This window comes from Pyxicephalus adspersus, chromosome 5 (assembly GCF_032062135.1).
Source record: "Pyxicephalus adspersus chromosome 5, UCB_Pads_2.0, whole genome shotgun sequence".
NCBI classification, from domain to species: Eukaryota; Metazoa; Chordata; class Amphibia; order Anura; family Pyxicephalidae; genus Pyxicephalus; species Pyxicephalus adspersus.
Window position 1 is genome coordinate 22,260,124 of NC_092862.1, and position 19,042 is coordinate 22,279,165.

The 19,042-nt window shown below is 36.4% G+C and overlaps 1 protein-coding gene across 1 annotated transcript in view; it reads left to right on the top strand.

Annotated features, from left to right (window-relative positions):
• LOC140330597 (serine/threonine-protein kinase 3-like) overlaps positions 1-19,042 on the top strand; it is a gene marked incomplete at its 5' end in the record, with an annotated part of 59,823 nt that overhangs the window by 1,856 nt on the left and 38,925 nt on the right. The window contains 1 exon segment of the mRNA XM_072410855.1: positions 9,354-9,555. Within this exon segment, the coding sequence (XP_072266956.1) occupies positions 9,354-9,555 (202 nt within the window).

Genomic DNA, 19,042 nt, shown 5'->3' on the forward strand with positions numbered 1-19,042 from the left:
CACACACACTCTCACACACACACTTTATTAGTGTCTCTAATTAAGTCTGCACCAGGAAATATGAAGAATACATATTCCGTTTGTTTTAGTAGTTCAGTCTGGTCAGTAGACTGCCTATGCCTAGGTAATGCCCACTTGTGATATTGAGCCTTCATGATTGAATAAACTAAAATTTGCCAATAAGACCAGGAGACTGTACAACAAAGCAAGGCTGAATGTAGGTCTGGAGTTTAGTTTTAAGAGTTGCAGTACAAATTCTACAAAATTGGAAAATACTCGGATCCCTCATCAGTATGCAATATTCAATTATAAGTGGCTCAGAAGAGCTTGAAAGTTCTTTTTTCCACATTCACCTGTGTGATTTTGGTTTTTGTTGGTGCAAGGTGGGGAGAGAGTAGTTACCACATGTGATAGCTTCAAATCAGAACTTGTAGCTCTCTCAGGTCTGTTTCTCTTCCATTGCCTAAATGGAATGCCCTGGGAACAAGAAGTGGGTGAATCTGTTTCTTTGCCCTCCATGGTTCATTTTAGAGATAAACTTCAGACAATACCGCCTAGGAGGAATATCTGGATTATAAAACTGCACAGAATTGTGTTCCATTTGACAGGTAAACAATTCTCATTTATGTAATTCAGCTGCATATTTAGTTGTTTGCCTGAAGTTCATCGACCATGAATTTACTGTGGACGGGATATAGTAAATGGTTAGCGACACTGATTAATCAGTGTGATGGTCTATATCATAGGCAGCAGCAACAACCATCTCCACTTATCCAGATAATTGAGCTCTTTAGGAAGATGTGATTGCATTGTTAGGCTCTACAGTCATCCTCCTTACTTTTGGGAATGATATACCCTGCAGAGTTTTTCAGGGGAAAATGGTTGTTTACTTTTAATCCATAAAGACATAATGGCAGAAGCTGAACTTGATTTAGTGTTTTCCAAAAACATAGAGTTGTGTGTGTGTATATTATACAGTATATATAGCAAAAAAATAAATATTTTATACTCAGTATTGAATTTACAATTATGCAGCTACCATCAGATAGGGGTCCATTGACCTTTGGCAGATTCATCTCCTAACAATCACTGGAAGAACCCTAGAGTTCCACATAATCTTGATTGAGAATGGCTGCTTTATAATATAAATGAGAATGACAGTTCAAGAAGGTTTACCTATTTCTGTATTGAACTAAATTTTATATAATTCTTGTGTTCAATCCATGTTCAGTCTGTCAAGAAATACTGACCAGCACCCAAAATGAATCACTGTCCCTGCACAGAGAGAGAGCGTCCCTCTAAATAAATCACATGAACATCTTTCATAATTGTGTGGATGTTGGATGTTACACTTTTATACTGATGGGTGATGAATGATCATCACCTTACTTTACCATTGTCGCCTCTTACCAAGGAGCCTCTCTCAGATCATGATAGAGGCATGTGGTCCATACAAACATGAAAAAGCAAAGTGGATTCACTAGTAATATTCAAAAGCATGCACATCCAGATCTTTTTCTAACATTTTGCTTTTGCAAATGAAAACTAATAGCAGTTCCAGGATCTGTTGTGCTCACCACTGCCCATATTAAATAAATTGATTTCTGTTTTCCGCCAAAGTATTTGTATTTCGGTCCCTCTATTCGTGAGATTTTAACAGTTCTGGCACATAGCTCGACCCAGTCTGGCCAGGTAGAATTTTTTTTTCTTTTTTATTTCTGCTGCAGTTCGTAGCACTGAAAAGTTTTGGTCTTTGCTGAGAATGTGACTAGACAATAGGAGGTGAAGGAGCAGACTGATGAGCTATTCATCTCTATTCCTGACTTTGCTGCTTTTCTCTCACCCTGTCTGAGCTTTGCAGCACAGTCAGTGTGAAACTGCTTTTCTCTCCCCCTGTCTGAGCTTTGCTGCACAGTCAGTGTGAAAGGCATAATTACCAATTGAATAAACTTTTAAATCTGCCCAGATTTCGTCCTTAACTACATGCCCTTGCACAGACTTCAGCACACACTCAGAAAAATATTTAAATCAGTTCTGTGACTTTGCTTGCTCGTCCTAGACCTTTGATTCTGGAAGCATAAAAACCAATAGATCCGCATGATCAGGGCACCACCATGGCAATAGTATCCTCATGGTTACCCTCATTTAGTTTTTCCCTTTTCTTGTTCTTCTGAATTTACATTGTAATTTTCAGTTTAAGTGGTTCTAGTGCTTAAAGGAGTTCTTCTTATGAATCGAACCTGCATATCATCTGCGTGAAATCTATATTTGGGAAAGTGGGGAAGCGGTTGGGATATTTGCAACTGAATAAGCCTAACAAGCAGAGAAGTGCTATAAAAAGGGAAAACAGAATGACCCTGTTCTTTAAGGTAATAAATATTTGGACATGTTCCCTGCAAGCTGTCATGAACTGAGGTTTGATTGTGATACATTCCACCGCACAGCTGCTTGACCTCCTGAATCAAAATCCTATCCAAAAAATTAAAATTCTCTAGAAGAGGCCAGTCATAGTCAGTATGCTTAAACTAACATTTAAACTTTCAGATCTCAATTACCCCCCCATAGAATACTTTGCTTGCCGTTTTCTGCTAATTAAAAAAATCTGTTTACTTACCTCAGCACCTATCAAAACATGTCAGCCTGTCACAAAACGTTTCCATCATACGGCTCAAGCCAATAATATTTTAAATCCATTAAGAACAAATAGTCTGCTTTGGCCACTGCCTGTACTCAACACCACAAAATCTCCTTAAAGTGGACCTGTCACCTATACAGATCTGTATCTAGATGCAGAATACTGCAATCAGAGTAAAATAATGCCCTAATGTCATTATTTCATGCATTTAACACTGTAAATAACTAAAATTGGCAAATTAAACTGTGTCCTTACAGACTGGAAGAGCTTTACCTTGGTTTTCACAGAAAATAGTTTTAAAGACTTGATCCTTAGTAATTGATTACAGCTACAGATGAACAAGCGCTGTACACACAGCACTGTACTGCTCTCTTCCGTTGACTTTTACAGCGGTCATACACTGTCAGTCGTTCATCAATCTGTCGGGACAAATCCATGAATGACGTTTTCAACCACTGTACACAAATTTTCGCCAGAGATGAGTCAGACTGTTGATATCAGGAGAGAATCATCTGTAATTTGTAAACAGCCTTATACAGCTATAAAAACACTTACATTTATGTAGCTTATTAAATTTCTACATTACTCTTGAATCTAATTGTTTAATCTTGTTTCTCCTCCATTTGCTTATCTTTCTCCCAGTTGCCCCTGTTTTCTAGGAAGTGGTATTGGCAGGTTTGGATATTTGATATTAAGGGCATTTTATGCAGATTAACACCATAATGGGTGCATTCTTCCCACCATCCCACAATGAATTCATTGTTATCGGGTTAATTTGCATTGCACTTCAATAAATAAAATGCTGCAGGTCCCGTTGCATGGTTAAATTCAATTTTTCACCCCTCTAGAGAGCTAAAAAGGCTGTATTTGCTGTAAATATACTGGCTGTAATAAAAGGACATTGAACCCAGAATTAGGCAGGTACCATCAAATAGGAGATCATATACAGTGTTCAACCCAGAAATGTTCGGTGGTAAGAAGCTGTAGGTGGGTGGCAGCCCCTGAATTGTCACCCAACTTTTTATTAACCACCAAAAAACAGCCGGGTGGTTACTGATAAGTGCCGGGTGATGCGCCTGTCTAAAAAGGGTTGGGGGAGAACACTGATATATGTAGTTAAATTGCATGCTGGCTTCTCTTTGGGCGATGATTGTGGTTAAACAATTGTTTCCGCCTCCTTTTTAAACCAAATGATGGTGTTACTCCTGGCTAATATGGTGCCCATGTAGCCGTCTTTTACAGAACACCTTCCTTATGGCTTTGTGTAAGCATTGAGCGCACACTGCTATAGGAAAATACTGCACTTGTTATCCTATTGAGATATAAAAAACAACTGGCAACTTTTCTCACTGGATGCCGACATTTAAAGCCCCACGGTAGGCTGCTGTAAAATGTAACCTTTTATCCCCTTTCCTATTATGGTTTATATATGTGATAAATAGGATAATAGGAAAACTATTCTTCTGTAAATTAGCTATTCCCACTTTAATGATTGTAAAGTGTCTATTTCTGTGCTGAACTAGCTATGCTTGTGTTAAATTATATCTCTGTACATTACACCATACATTTTATCAATAAGGGAAGGAAGCTTGTATGGGCATCACCTTAACATGGTGTTAAGTGCATTGAGTGGGAAGAATTCCATTTAAACTGTTTTCTTTTACTATTGAGGCGCATGTGGAGCCTTTCATCTAACTGTACAATGCAAATAAAATAGAACAGTTTATTTATTACTGTGCTGAGGTGTACTCCACAGGAAATGTACATTAGTGTCTCTCTGCAGGTCTGCATGTTCTGTAAATAATTTCTTGTGATCTCTTATTTCCACGTTTAAAATTTTATCAGCTGCTCTGATCTTGACACCCACTCCATGGATTGACTTCTGTAACCTTTGATTTTATTGCTAATGCAATGTTTGTCCAGTAGAAAAAGATTTCTGCTAGATTTTTCTAAACTTTTCTTGTTTATATTGGCCTCAGAGTGCTGTTTGTTTATAGTGCACCATGGCTTACAACTTTCTTTTGGATTATTTGGGAACCAAATCAATCTGCTATCAAATTTCCGAATATCTTACAAGTAAAATGTCCTTTTATGTTGTCTAATATTTCATGTTGGGCATGTTAATACACTTGGAAGTGGCACTTTTAGCAGTATGTAAATTTTGGTTTACATTCAAACTGTTCTGCATTAACACATGCTTCTGTGACATTGTTAAACTTATTTTTACTATGTTTTGTTTGAATTTAGGTTGTTTTTTTTTTGTTATTTTTGTACTTTCTGACGTTGAACTCTGCATTTGGGTATTATTCAAAGTAGAATTGCAATCTGTTTAAGATTGTTCTTGGTAGAGGTCAGGAAAGTTTGGCATCACATTGTGCAGGGTGAGAAAAAGTAATTATTTCTATAGTGGTATAATTGATTAATATTAATAAACAGGATTTATATAGCGCCAACATATTATGCAGCGCTGTACATTAAATAGGGGATACAACAATCGCTATATGACTAATGTCGAACTCAGTAATGTTTTATTTAAGATAGAGGAATTGTTCTAGGATTCTTCTGAATTTCTTCTAGAGACGTCCATATTGTTGTCTCTGGCACCCCCTAGTGTTCCATGACTGAAATGAACACATTCAGAGCAAAAATTCTCAAACTTTTCCACTGTAAAAATAGAACACAATCACTATGACTGGTGAAAATACACCTTAACATGTTTCAGCTACTTAAAACCCCTTTCCATGTTTTCATTATGTTTGTCCAACTAATATGTCACTTTTGGGACATCCTGTAGAACACTTCTAGTGACACCACTGGCTTTTTACATGTTTCAGATAATTGAGTACAAAAAGAGACCACTAGCATTTATATAAACTCAAATGAATCAACCCAGACACTAAAATCCTATTTAATCTTTAACGTTGATATTGTTTTAAAAGGAGTGTTTAATATGTTTATATCTGCAACGTTCAATAAAACAATTTATGGTGATGTTGCTAGAAAAGTCCAAGTTATAATATTATTCATATTATTATTAATAATAAACAGGATTTATATAGTGCCAACATATCACACAGCGCTGTACAATAAATAGGGGTTGCAAATGGCAGACAGATACAGACAATGACACAGGAGGAGCAGAGGACCCTGCCCCGAAGAGCTTACAATCTAGAAAAGTTTAGGCATTTCTCTTTGCAGAGTGTCAACTTCTTGTCATTGCATTTTAATTTTGATCTTGTTTTATTGCTGTTGAGTGGCCATCCGTAACACACATTACACGGCATGGTTCACTGTTGCCACCATTAGGAAACCTCCTACAAGTAAATGTTTGCAGAGAGGTTACAAATAAGCTGAAGGAGATCACCAGCACCATGATGTATATGAGGAAAATACCCCACACCGTTTTTTTTTTGTTTTAATAATTTTTAATATGAGGGCTACCCAAGCAGTTAATCTGTATTGGTGTTTCTGAGCAAGCCTAATTTATATCAGTAGTCGGAAAACTCATTTGAACAATTGCTGTCAGAGCAAGTAAAGAAAGGGGAGCAATAAATGGTTAGTGCTTATTAATGCAGTTCTGTTATTATATTGTATGCTTCTGTGTGTGGTCTGTTTGTTGTTGTGTGTAGCAGTGCTGTGTACATGTTAGGCATGTGTTGCTTTTAGTTATGTGCACACCTCTCATCACTTCATGTGTGTATACTTTTGCACTCAGTGGACCGCAGTGAGGGGCAAAGGAACTGATTTCAAGCTACCGTTTCATAAATATTTTTCACAAAAACAATAGTATGTATTTATTTTAATACCACATTGATGGAGGTAAAAAGGTCTGGCATTTTTTTTATCACCACATATTTTAGTAAAATAAAAGCTGCTAGTGTATGTACATATGACTATAGTAGGGACATTAGATTGTGAGCTCCTTTGAGGGACAGTTAGTGACATGACTAAGGACTTTGTACAGCGCTGCGTAATATGATGGCGCTATATAAGCACTGTATAATAATAATAATAATAATAATAATAATTGTTGGAAAAACAAGTGTGACTGCTTGATATCCCATGACTTGGATGACATTTTCAATGAATTTTAACACAACCCTTTAAAAGAAAAATCAAACAAAAACAATAAAACAAAACAAAAAATTGCTGCATTCATAAGATGCATCAGCCAATTTGCCACTATTTTCTTTGTAGCCAGGACCTCAGTTACAGGTGCAGATGGCCTGAACACAATGTAGGCTCAAGGCTTTCAATGGTGTGACCCACAAGATCATGGCACCACCAATGTGGAAGTTTCCTGCGTAGTCAGATAACACAATCTATTCTGATGTTTTCTGTTTGAAGTCACGTCTGCATGAAGTTTTCTTCCATCTGTCTCCTCTGTTTTCACTCTAATAGAATCCTGCTTCTATGACATGAAGGAGAATCAGAGCTCATGGACAGGCAGGAACACGCTGTAAAAGTAATTAGGATATCACAAACGGTCATCAACTTTATTTAATTGGGACCATCTGACAAATAGCAACACGCTGCCAATTGGGCTGCATCATCTATTGTGAAACAATGCAGATAAAAGGAGAATTCTAGCTAACCTTACTGTTTAATCCATTGTTAATTGCTGGCTGTCTTTTCCTATAACCGTTATTGAAATATATACTGCTAAGAAGTTATGTTTGCCCTGTACAACAAATGAAATATTACATGTTGTACTCGTTACTGCAGCCTAATCCCACTCAAGGGTGGCTGTGTCATAGGCTGCATGTCAAATTATACTACCTCTTGTATTATAGTATACAGATTGCTGGGAGAAACCGAGATCTGTTAGAACTGTTAGATGTTAGAAAAATAAAATCTCACTTAGTTTTTTTTAATGTTTGCTATTACACCTTTACATTGTATATATGTATTCTAAAGTAATATAACTACAAAATAAGTGATCATTTTACAGCCTTTTTATTGTGAAAGGCAACATTTTGATTAAATGAAACTTAACTTTTAAAAAGACAGTTCTGTAATAATCAGACATTTAACTAGTGGCAAGTAGTGTAAGGGAAGTTTTGTGGATTATATCTGAATTGCAGCACAAACGGTTTTGTTGTTTGAGCTGCTCGTGGCCTTTTTTTTTTTTTTTTTTTATCAGATCATTGGGTATAATTCTTCTTTTCTTCCTGAAGACTATCCTCACACATCTTGATTGGCTGTGCCGGGATGAGGTAACTCCCGCGCAGGAACGCAGGAGTTTGTTTTTTCCCCCATATGTGCAGGATTGATGGGTCTCCCTCACGACCAATGCTGAGCTGTGCAAGCGTAGCATAGCAAAATTTGACAGCTGAGGTGTGATCAGGCAGTTATAGCAAAATTAACTCGTTGGTGGGTGGTGAGCTTCTGCATAGCATAAATGCCAATTATGGCACAAACTTACCCTTTGCAGTCACCTGGCAGCGATGATAGGTCCAAGGTGTTTCATATCTGCATACACAGAAGGCACCACCTTCACCACCAGCTCCACAGTAGATTTCAGTGAAGACAGTGATCCCCTTCTGCCGTTGGATAATGTAACCCCTGCTTATGCACAGGAGTTACATGATCCCCGACAGTTGGCTCTCTGTGCGCATGCGCTATACAGAGCTTAAAAAGGAAAAGACTCAAGGTGCAAGGGAGTTGGTGTTTTGATAAAATAGCAACTGCATGTCTTTTTTTCTCTCTTAAATAGTACTACCTCCTGGTCATTTTTTTTTTTTTTTTTTTTACAGTTTAGGTACGCTTACTAAAAGTATATCGCCTGTCCCTTTCTGCAATAACACCTGCCAATGTTAAAAGTGAGACTTTAGTTTAGTAAATGGAAAGATACATGTTATACTGCCCATGCCAAGTGAATTTGGTAAATTGAAATGAATAGACTCCCTGATTTAGTCCATGCTTGGAAACAAACAAAATGTTATGCAGCGGGCTACACTTGTATGGTTGCATCAATGTTAATGGTTGCCAAGTACTGGTCTATTGGTATCTTTCCTGGACTGAGCCTTGATGTAGTTTGGTGTGTTTGTGGATACTACTGTACATGTCATAACTGAAAATGTAATTTGGTTCATGGACTATTATATCTAAAACAAAGTGTGGGAGAAGCGATGTCTTTTCCTTTTTGTTTTCAAATATTTGTGCTCCATATGGGGTTTATGAATCATACACTGGATTATCATCAGTTCGGCTGTGCATTCCAGGAACATTACTGCCACTGATTGGAAATGCTGTTGTATCCAAAGCTGGAATCTGTTCTTTTCAACAATTCCCCCAGCATCTGCTGAGCAGATCTTTCTGTTACTAAAAATGACTTGCTTGTTTTTTCTGGGGATGAGAGAGTAGTAAAATATGGCATTGTCTATAAATTGACATCACACTTCATGTTTGCAGCACAAAGGTGCCTCCTGTTGTTCCTCTCCAACCCTACTGTCTTTGCTGCACTTTAATTTTAAATTATGACCCAGAAAAGTAGTCAAACTAATAAAATGTGTGGTTAAAGTTCATTGTTTTCCAGCCTGGGACATTTAGTATTTATGTCAGTTTGAGGTTTTTCTGATGTGGTTTCGGGGGAAATAAATTTATATAAACTGATCTTTATTCTTGGGGGGGATAATATTTCAAAGAGTTTCCATGAAGGCTAATCATGGAATTGGACTTTAGTAACCATTTGTTTTCCTATCTTCTCTTTGTCTAGGAGGAGGACGAGCTTGACTCTCACACAATGGTCAAGACGAGTTCTGAGAGTGCCGGGACCATGAGAGCTGCCAGCACAATGAGTGAAGGCGCTCAGACAATGATTGAACATAACAGCACTATGCTGGAATCAGATTTGGGGACGATGGTCATAAACAGCGACGATGAGGAAGAAGAGGAGGAAGAGGATGGCACAATGAAGAGTAGGTTTTGTTATAAATGGCTAAAATACATATATTGCCATACCAACATATTGTTGAACACCGCTTTCAAAACAGTTTGACGTTTTGGAAGCTCCAACTGTCATGCTTTTTCAGTGTGTGCAGGTTAAAAAACCAGATCAATATGTATTCCAGTGGGCCTTATGTAAGCGTCAGTGTTATGAAGAAATAATCCGCTCATTGCCATGTGCACATTTTTTTGGGCACTCTTCTCTACTCAAAAAGCAAAATCTCATATTCTTTATTGGCCATCATGATCAATATTTACTGCAAAAGTTAATATTTACTGTAAATACTGTTCCTGGATTTTACAGGAAATAATGGGTTTTATATTTGTGAATTGATAGATGAATGTATTTATTTTTCGTGTCAGCCTGTGTTGCATGCTCTTCTCCATAGGAATGCACAGCAGTTGTTCCTAATCAGTTGTTTATCCATGTGCAGTGAGACATCTTTTGGTTTCAGTGACACCTAAAACAATTCTGCAGATACATTTTTGACAACTTGTATAGTAACTTGCAGAAATTATTATAATCAAAGAACATCAACCAAGCAAACTGCATATTTAGAACTAGGTATCAAGTATAATCTCCCAGTGAATGGTCAGTTTTAAAATAGTAGTATATAGTATATATAATAGTAGAACAAGAATAGAACACAGACTGTATTACCTTTTAAAAATATAACTTTTTTTTATAGGCAGTACATTTAATGTGAGGTGACATTTCTTTACACATCCTCAGAATCTTGGTCTACGTAACGGCTTCAGTGGCCAGAACCTCTGCTGGCGGAGTCCCAATCCCATTGCAAGGGAGGGAGACTGGGAAGAGTCTCTGCTTGAAGACCATAGTTCTTGCCTAATCTCAGAGACTAGCATCAGAGACCAACTTTTGCTCCTCCTCCTATCCTTCCTTTTCCGCTTAAAGCAAGTGACCATGGTGACCCCCTTATCAAGCTAACTTTACCCTATGCCTGCATTGAACAAATAATTCATAACAGACAGTCCGCAGTGTGGAGCTTGAGATGTCCAAGTATGAAAGGTTTTGGCTTTTAAAAATGATCTGCAAAGAACACACCATGATAGTTGGAGAAGGATAGTCACTTAGCAGATCATATGATCTGTCTCCTTTCTCTCAGCAATATTGTCCTCTTCTCAGTAAAAGCACACGTTTCCTCCTGCAAATAAATTCTGGTAAATTGTGTGTTTCAGCAGCTTCTGAATGTAGTAGTTCGTCCTATTACTAGTAAAATCTGATACATTGCAATATTAGAGGTTATCTTTTGTGAAAAATAAGTTTAGATTACCTAGATACAAAAGAGCTAATGAATAAATTCAGATCCTAATCTTTATTGTAAATCCAAACTTGGTCCCACCTTCTCCCATTTTCTGAATTGCACTATTAGAAATGGCTGGACTCGACAACCAACTGCATGGAATTTTTACAGAAACCAGACTTTTAGCAGCTTAACAATGCAAACTAAGTTATCCATTAATATCTTAAAAAAACAAAATATATATATATATATATATATATATATATATATATGTAACTTTTGCATATAGTGAATGGCTAATTTGAAGAGACTATACAAACAGAAATTAGTCTGCATGGCCAGCTTTAACTGACAATTGACAGAAGCTTACAAAAGGCCCAAAACCAATAATGGATAAGTGATTTTAATTTAAAACGATTGATAACTTTTTCACGTTGAGCAAAGTCCCCTATTTATTGTACAGCGCTGGGTAATATGTTGGTGCTATGTAAATACTGTTTAACAACAATAATAATAAGTATGGTAAGATACTAAATGATGTGTTTGTACCTTATATGCTACCCACTCCAGTCTGGCGGTTAAAAGGATCTTCTATGGTAAATATGGAGACAAAGATGAAGATACTGAAATAGCTAGCTGTGGATAAGGAGTGCACATTCAACAGACCATTAGCACAGTGAAACCTTGTAAACTATAATTAGAGCTGCAGTAGATGAAAACAAATTAAAATATCAAATAAAAACTAGAAACTCGGCTATGTGCAAGTCTAGGTACAAGTTTGGATCTGTCTGCATCTGTTTAGGTTTAATATATATAGTGAGTTCTGTCACAGCACATGGGGGAGAATTCTGTTATACTCAACGTCTGGCTATCAAATTGTCCATCACACTTATGAACTTTTGGTACCATTTCTCCCCATGGCATTTGCTTACAAAAACTACTTCCTCAGAGACGCACAGCCCAAACAAGTTCATATCAAACCTATTCTGTCCATGAGAATTTCCATAGCCATGAAGCATGTGTGTATCCCCATCTCTCTTTGTCCCTCTTAAACTTGACTTTTTAAAGGCCCTTGTTTTTCATATAGTATATATATATTTTCATATATAAGTAAAATATATCCAGTTCTGTGTTTAAACATCAGTTGTATTTCTTCCTCAAATGTGTTTGATGAAATCATTTATTTGAATCAAATCATTTATTGTAAAATTTGGAGTCCAAGATGCTCTTAAAGCAAAACATATCTTTGCCCATTAAAAACAAAGGAGCAGGTTCATTTTAATTAACCCCAAAGCAGCCCACACTTATCTTTCCTTCACTCCCCCAATTTTCTAAGAACATTACCAGGGACTTCTTTGTGACAGCGCTGGTCACCCAGCACCAGTGCTGTTATTGAAGAATTTATTGCCCTGATTAAGCTTTATTCCCATGATAGCTTCTCTTTGCCAGAGGCATTGGAGGCATGTCAGGAAAATAAAACAAGCAACTGTGGTAAGTCAGAGAAGTCCTAACAATCTACCCTAATCCATAATATATATGTTTTTACTTCTATAATTTTCTAGCTTTGCAGTTATCTGCCACTGTAATTGAAGGAAGCAAAAAAATTTAATTTGTTTGTACTTGCAAAAAACCTTTCAAACTGTTAAAAAAAACACTTTTGGAAAACTTTCCAGTTCAAGTTTATAGATGTGGTTTATCAGGATACTGACCATGAGACTGCAGCGTGTAGCATCTTAAACCACATTTTGCATATACAAGTGTTAAACACTTTTAGGCGTTCGGGAGTAATAAAAGTGTGTGTGTATGTGTGTATATATATATATATATATATACACATTATAATAGGGAAAAAAAAATGCTGCTTTGCAAAGTTTTGCTACCACTTACATGAGCATTTGCAAATGCCAGAATAGTTGCTGCCTGTTACTGTTCCTGGGTGCCTATTGATTGCCAGTAGGCATCTAGGAGCAGTAAATTAAACAGGTATAAATTCAGCCTGGTTTCTGACTGAGCATTCTCTCCTGAAGAAAAGTCATACTAGCAGAGGGATCATCTCTGAGAGATGCCTTTTTTTAACTTCCTATATGCAACCCTCACTTGGGGCATATTGATTGATTCCAATATTGAATGTAATCAATACAGTTTCACACGTGGTTTAATCGTTCAGTAGTGTGAGATTATTAGAGGTTAGAAGTTGCCCATGTAGTTTAGTCATTAACAGAGATGTTAGGGAGATGTAAGTTCATTGCTGGCTGACCATCTGTTATAAATAAACACTACACACCAGTTCTGCAGCAGCATGTCAGCATTTATTCACTGTAGAAAACTCAGCGCTCATTCCCTCTTGCCGCCCACATACAGTGAATCCTGCTGTTTGAGCCTTTCCCGTCAGCACATCCTCTAGGCAAAACCATGACATCCTTCAGCACTGAGAATGACGGCTGAACGCTAATTGACTCTCCCGCGCAGTATATAAACGGCACTTGCCTGCAGCAATATGTATCGGCTTCCAATATCTCCTTACTCATCATTCTTAATGGTCATTTGTGACAATAAGCCCCAAATTACAAATTTGCTCCATTTTTTTTTTTAAAGGTAGCGCCACTTTCTTGCTGCTATTTTATATTGTGCTGCACTGCTTTCCATGTCTTTATTTCCTATAGCATTCCATTTAATGGGCTGATATTTAATTCATTATCCTTTAGCTTATTTTCCCCCTGTAGCTCTGTGGTGGAAGTAAATAATTAATGCAATATATTAATATTAATTGTTTTCAGATACACTCAGGGTCTCGGCACTTTAAAGCTTTAAATTCATTGTTTGATCCAGTAATAATAAACCGCTCCACATCTGTGTTATTTTAATACAATACTCTCATCCCACCTCAAACCAGTGTGCTAAAAAGATTTTGGACAAGAGAAGTGTCGGCTCGTTCCAACAAAAGATCGTTCAGAAGTACTGAATCGTGGAAAACGGAGCTAAACTATTTTCCCACATGGGAGACACAGAAAAATGAGATTAGCACTTCAGCTCAAGTGTGGAATAAATCAATCCCAATAATCAGCATGATTGTTTTAGCTATCACCAGGGTGTACAATGGTGTTGACAGTTTGGCGGTGTTGCAAAATCTGAATAGAGAATCCCTAGTGATATATTAGGCACAATGTATTTGGCTTGATGGTCAATATGTAATCCATCAGCTCCACCCAATTTTTTTTTTTTTTTTTGACTGGCTGCTGGCAATCTGAATTGCATGATATTACATTGGCTCAGTATTCCATTGGTAAATTATTATCACCAAATTTACCATTTCTGGTCTGAGTCCACAGAAACAAATAGAGGTTTAATTCTCCCCTGATGAATGCTTCATAACTGAGAAAAATACATAATTTGTATTCCAGCTACAAAAGTGTAATGCCTTCTTTATGGTCTTGCGGTAGGAAAGAAGAAGCAAGCCACTCCAGGGAATGCTTGTCATTGGAATTGCTATTAAAGCATCAAATGGCTATCCAAAATTAAAATTTTAAAAAAGTAATGGTTTTAAAGCTGGGCTACAGAATGCTCTCTGTTTTGACTCCTGGTTGGAGAAATATGAGAGATATCCTTATGTTTTTGGTCTAGGATAGGATGAGGGCTTCTCCAGACTAGGCCCAACCACTTCAGGCAGCACTAAGGTTAGGACGATGACCCTTGTTTTCTGGAACTACTGATAGTTGACAAAACTAACTGCTCTACTTGAGGGAAGAGCTCTGTAGAACCAGTTTTTACAGGCATATACGATAGGAAGTTAGCACAAATATTTCAAATATGAAATCATAAAATATTAATACACCTTCTACATTGGTAGTATTATGTACACACCTTGCACTGCAGCACAATTGTTTGCATCTTTATATAAACCATAAACTTAACCCCCATACAAGGACAAGTAGTTTAGAAACATTAATCAAAATTAAAATAAGAATAAAATACGTCTTTATTGGTACATTTCCAACCATATTAAAACTATGACAGCAGTCTTTCATAGATATAACTTGGTGCATACAATCAAAAAACACCTGTTCATTTAATACATTAAAAATATATATGTAATACATTGTTACCTAAAAAAAGTTGGCCATCAGATTAGGTGGTAATGCTTTTCCAGAATAATCTGCTTTATTAGACCACATACCATAATAAATGAGACTCCTCCAACTATGTAAATAAAAACATAGAAAAACAACAAATCAATTAAAGTTTTACAATGACTTATAATCATTAATTTATGTTCAAATATTCATTAAGTACATACAGTGTATACATCTGTCTTCACAAAATCAAAGCGCCTCCAAAATGTAATCCATGACATCTTCAAGATTTAAAATAATATAGTCTTCAAAGTGCCTAAGACCATTACACAGCATACCAAATTCCAATATTAAAACCTATTGAAATATAAAGTAATCACAATATAAGTTCCAATGTTTGCTTCCAAACATAACCATGAAATCAATGACTTACCTACTTATAATGCTTCATGTTAATGACCACTACAGAATGGAAGAGGGAAGAAGAACACACAAAGAGAAATCTTACTCGTTGCCTTTTTTCTGCTTTTCTTTCTCTCCCTCCTTGCTGTGGTGATATTGTGTTAATTTTTACTACTTGCATTTTAGAAATATACATTGTTTTTTGTTTTTTTTTTTGTTACCAAATAGGGCACTGCACTAATTATTGTAGTTTAATTTTTCTTGGAGTTAAGTTTTAACCAACACCAGGATATAGTAGGGAAGGATTGTGCTCCTGTTGTATTATGGTCTTCTCCCCCTACTTTATCCTTTTTATTTGTCCTGGTGTTTAAGTGAGGGAAAAGCCAAAATTCTGATTTGACTTAAGAATAGAGAGAAATCTTTCAGTTGAGGCATTTGTTCTGGTGAGCGTCTGAAGAGTTCCCCCTAACTATCAAGAGTGGCAAAAAAAGTTTATTTATAATTTTTGGTTGTAGAAAAACATCCAAGCTGTTTTATAACCATGTAGAATTTGCTAAAACAGTTTGTGGAAACTTTCACAGTTGGTATAGTAAGGAATCTTTTCCAAATCTGTTTAAGAATATTTCCTATAAATGTGGAATGCTCTTTACCATGACTTTATAGTCCTCCATCATGTTATGGTGAAAACACAGCCACAGCTAAGCACTGGGGAGGAGATGTTTGAAGCCAGAAGGGACAATTTTCACTATTCTCCACCTATGCTCCATCATCACATTAGAGTGCACTGAACCTCTAACAACTGCGTAATGGAAATACAGATGCTAAAATCAGGTTTCTTTTACTCATTCTGTAATGTAACGATTATGTACTAAAGATCTTTTATCAGAAAAAAATGACATCTTATGCATTGCAAGGATGATTTCTTCATAACTCTAATCATGATGTTACTTGTATCTGTGCTTTCTCTTCTTAAAATTTTTTTTTATTTCAAATGCTTGTGTTTGCCTTAACATGTCATGCACTTTCTCTGGGGACTGCAAAAGATGAGAGGCGTAGATTTTCTGCTGAAAAGGTTTTCCAGGGGCATCTGTTACTTTTAGCTAAGCTTGAGCGAGTTTGAGCAAAATTCACAAATTGTGCAATGCATTATTGGTGATAGAGGGCAATAATTTTACCTTGAATATAGTTCAAGAGGTCATTTAAATAAAGTGGTGGAAAATAAAAAGTGGGTTGTGTTTGAATAGCAGTGATTCTGTCATTCATGTTGTAAAATCCCCTGAAAAAAAGAAAGCAGTTGTAAAGTTGCAAATTACATCTTTGAATTTCTTTGCTTTTAAAAAATAATTTTCTGTCCTGGAGAACTGGAGGATTTTATTTAAGACATCAAGACATTTATATATTTATATCTACTTCCCCCTGCCATTTCCTCTCTGAAACTGACTGCCAAAGCCCTGATCATCAAGCAAAAGGTATTTAGAATGGCAGCTTCTTCAGTGATTTCTGTAATGGCTTTGTCCATCATTCAGTGTAACACTGTGAAGTTACACCAGCACTTACTTTCTTATGTTTGCTCATTGGACAGATATGATAATCCTGTTTATTTTGAATGAGCAGATAATAAGCAGAAGTGAAGGTGAGTTTATTCCTACATCTTTAAATATACCACAGGCGAATCAGCGCTTTTCACATGAAAGAAGCCTGATTTCCTTTTATATTTGGATTTTAACTGCCTGTTGCTCCTGATTTAATATTTTCCACGTTTCTCACCCATAATACTAATATAACCCAAACCATAACATATACCTGAAATGGGGGTATTGTAATACAGCACAATCTTCTGGATTCCTAGTACTCAAAGGCAATACCAGGTATTGTAGCATGGGATTTACCTGAATAAAGGTACACAATTGAGGTTTGGTGCTTTATGAGCTCATAGTGTTCTGACAGAATGAAACCTAGCTAGCTTGCTTAGGAACACTGCCCAGATTCCACAGCTCATGTTTTGCATTATTTGGGAATTGCAGAATCCGGAACACTGTGACAGCATAAATTTACTTGGGTTGTCCCTTCTCTTAAGAGACAGCTGGCAAGCCTTGTCCATTGATTCAGCTTGTGTTAAATGTTTTGGGTTCTTTTTGTGCCATGAAACTCTATAAACCATGATTTTTTTTTTTTTTTTATAAATAAAGCTAAATAAACTTAAATTAGTTTTATGTGTTGAGAATTCAGTTATTTAAGCTTTCCTGTATCTGGAAGTTTACTGAATTTTACCCACCTATTATCTGCTATAGCATATGCACATGTTTACAGGCTTTTGTAGTACAGCAGAAATTGGTGATTCTTTGTTAAAGGTATAATCTGTCTGGAGCATTTTACTGCCCTTTGTATACCATCTATCGAAATACTTCTTTAGATGAAGCAAATGGTATGGTATAGTCAACCTTTCAGATTAAATCCTAAAATGCATAGAGGCTTCATAATCTTACTGCTTAGCAGTTCAGGGGTTCAGCCAGACATTGCACCACTTAATTGGTGAGCTAGACTACATTTTGCTGGTAATTTGGTGATCCAGGAACACATGTGCTGTTGACGCTGGAATACCCTTTCTGCAGTAATTATCATTTTTAAAAAAAGCCGTATTAAAAAGGTTCTCATATACTCAAGTAATTCTTTAAAAATCTTAATTTAACTAATGATGCAGACCAGCAGTTGCCAACCTTTCAGACCTCATGGACCACTAAATTCATAATTTTAAATCCTGCGGACCATTAATATGAATTTTTTTAAAAAGATAAATACATTTGTAAAATAATGATCTTCCTAATGGTGCCTGACAAGGACTGGGGAGTCTCTGATTCATTAATCAGTCCACGGTTAAGTGAAGTATTACTATTGTTACTATTATCATTTGTTGCACATCTTTGGTATTACTAAAGAAATGCAAAATATTAGTTTGCTTTTTCTGACTCATTATGGGTTTATTTTATTCAAATCTAAGACCTAAACAAGAAATGATAGTTATCAAAGTCAAACTATTTGGTGCCATAAAATATAACAGTTAAAGAAAGTACACAGTTAAAGTCATACTTACCTAAAAGAGCATCTGAGAAATAAATAAAATAAAACAATCAGATGAGAATCGGTATTCGTGGAGCGGGGTGACTGTTGTAATGGTAGAAACAATACTGAAGCATATGGCTCGGCTTGGTTGCCTCATACAACTTAAGACTACACTGACGCCACGCTGCGGCTCCCTTGTTTTTCTGTCCTTAGTACAGTTTGTGAATTTAGTCAAATGTCATTTAGAAAATGTCATTCAGAATATGAGAATTTATTAAAATAATATTTTTAGTTTATTATAATTAAAACATGAAAATTACAAAAAATGTCCACATTTTTCTGTGGGGCACCAAAATTTTCTTGTGGACCGACAATCTACTGATGTAGACCATATAAAAGAGAAAGTTACACAGTACAGGCGGTAGAAATTATTTTTACACTGTCCTCTTGCTGAAGCTGTGTGCGCTCAATTTAGGGATATTACCTGTAACTCAATATACGCTATGACGAGGTATACTGGATGCCCTTATAGTTCTCTGACCGTGAGAGCCATGTTTCTTGTTTGGTGGTGCCTCTCTGTCATTTGTTGTCCCTCTTCTCTGCTTAGCCAGTTATACGCCATTCACGGAATACAAAGCACTCTGTGATTGGCTAAGCATAGA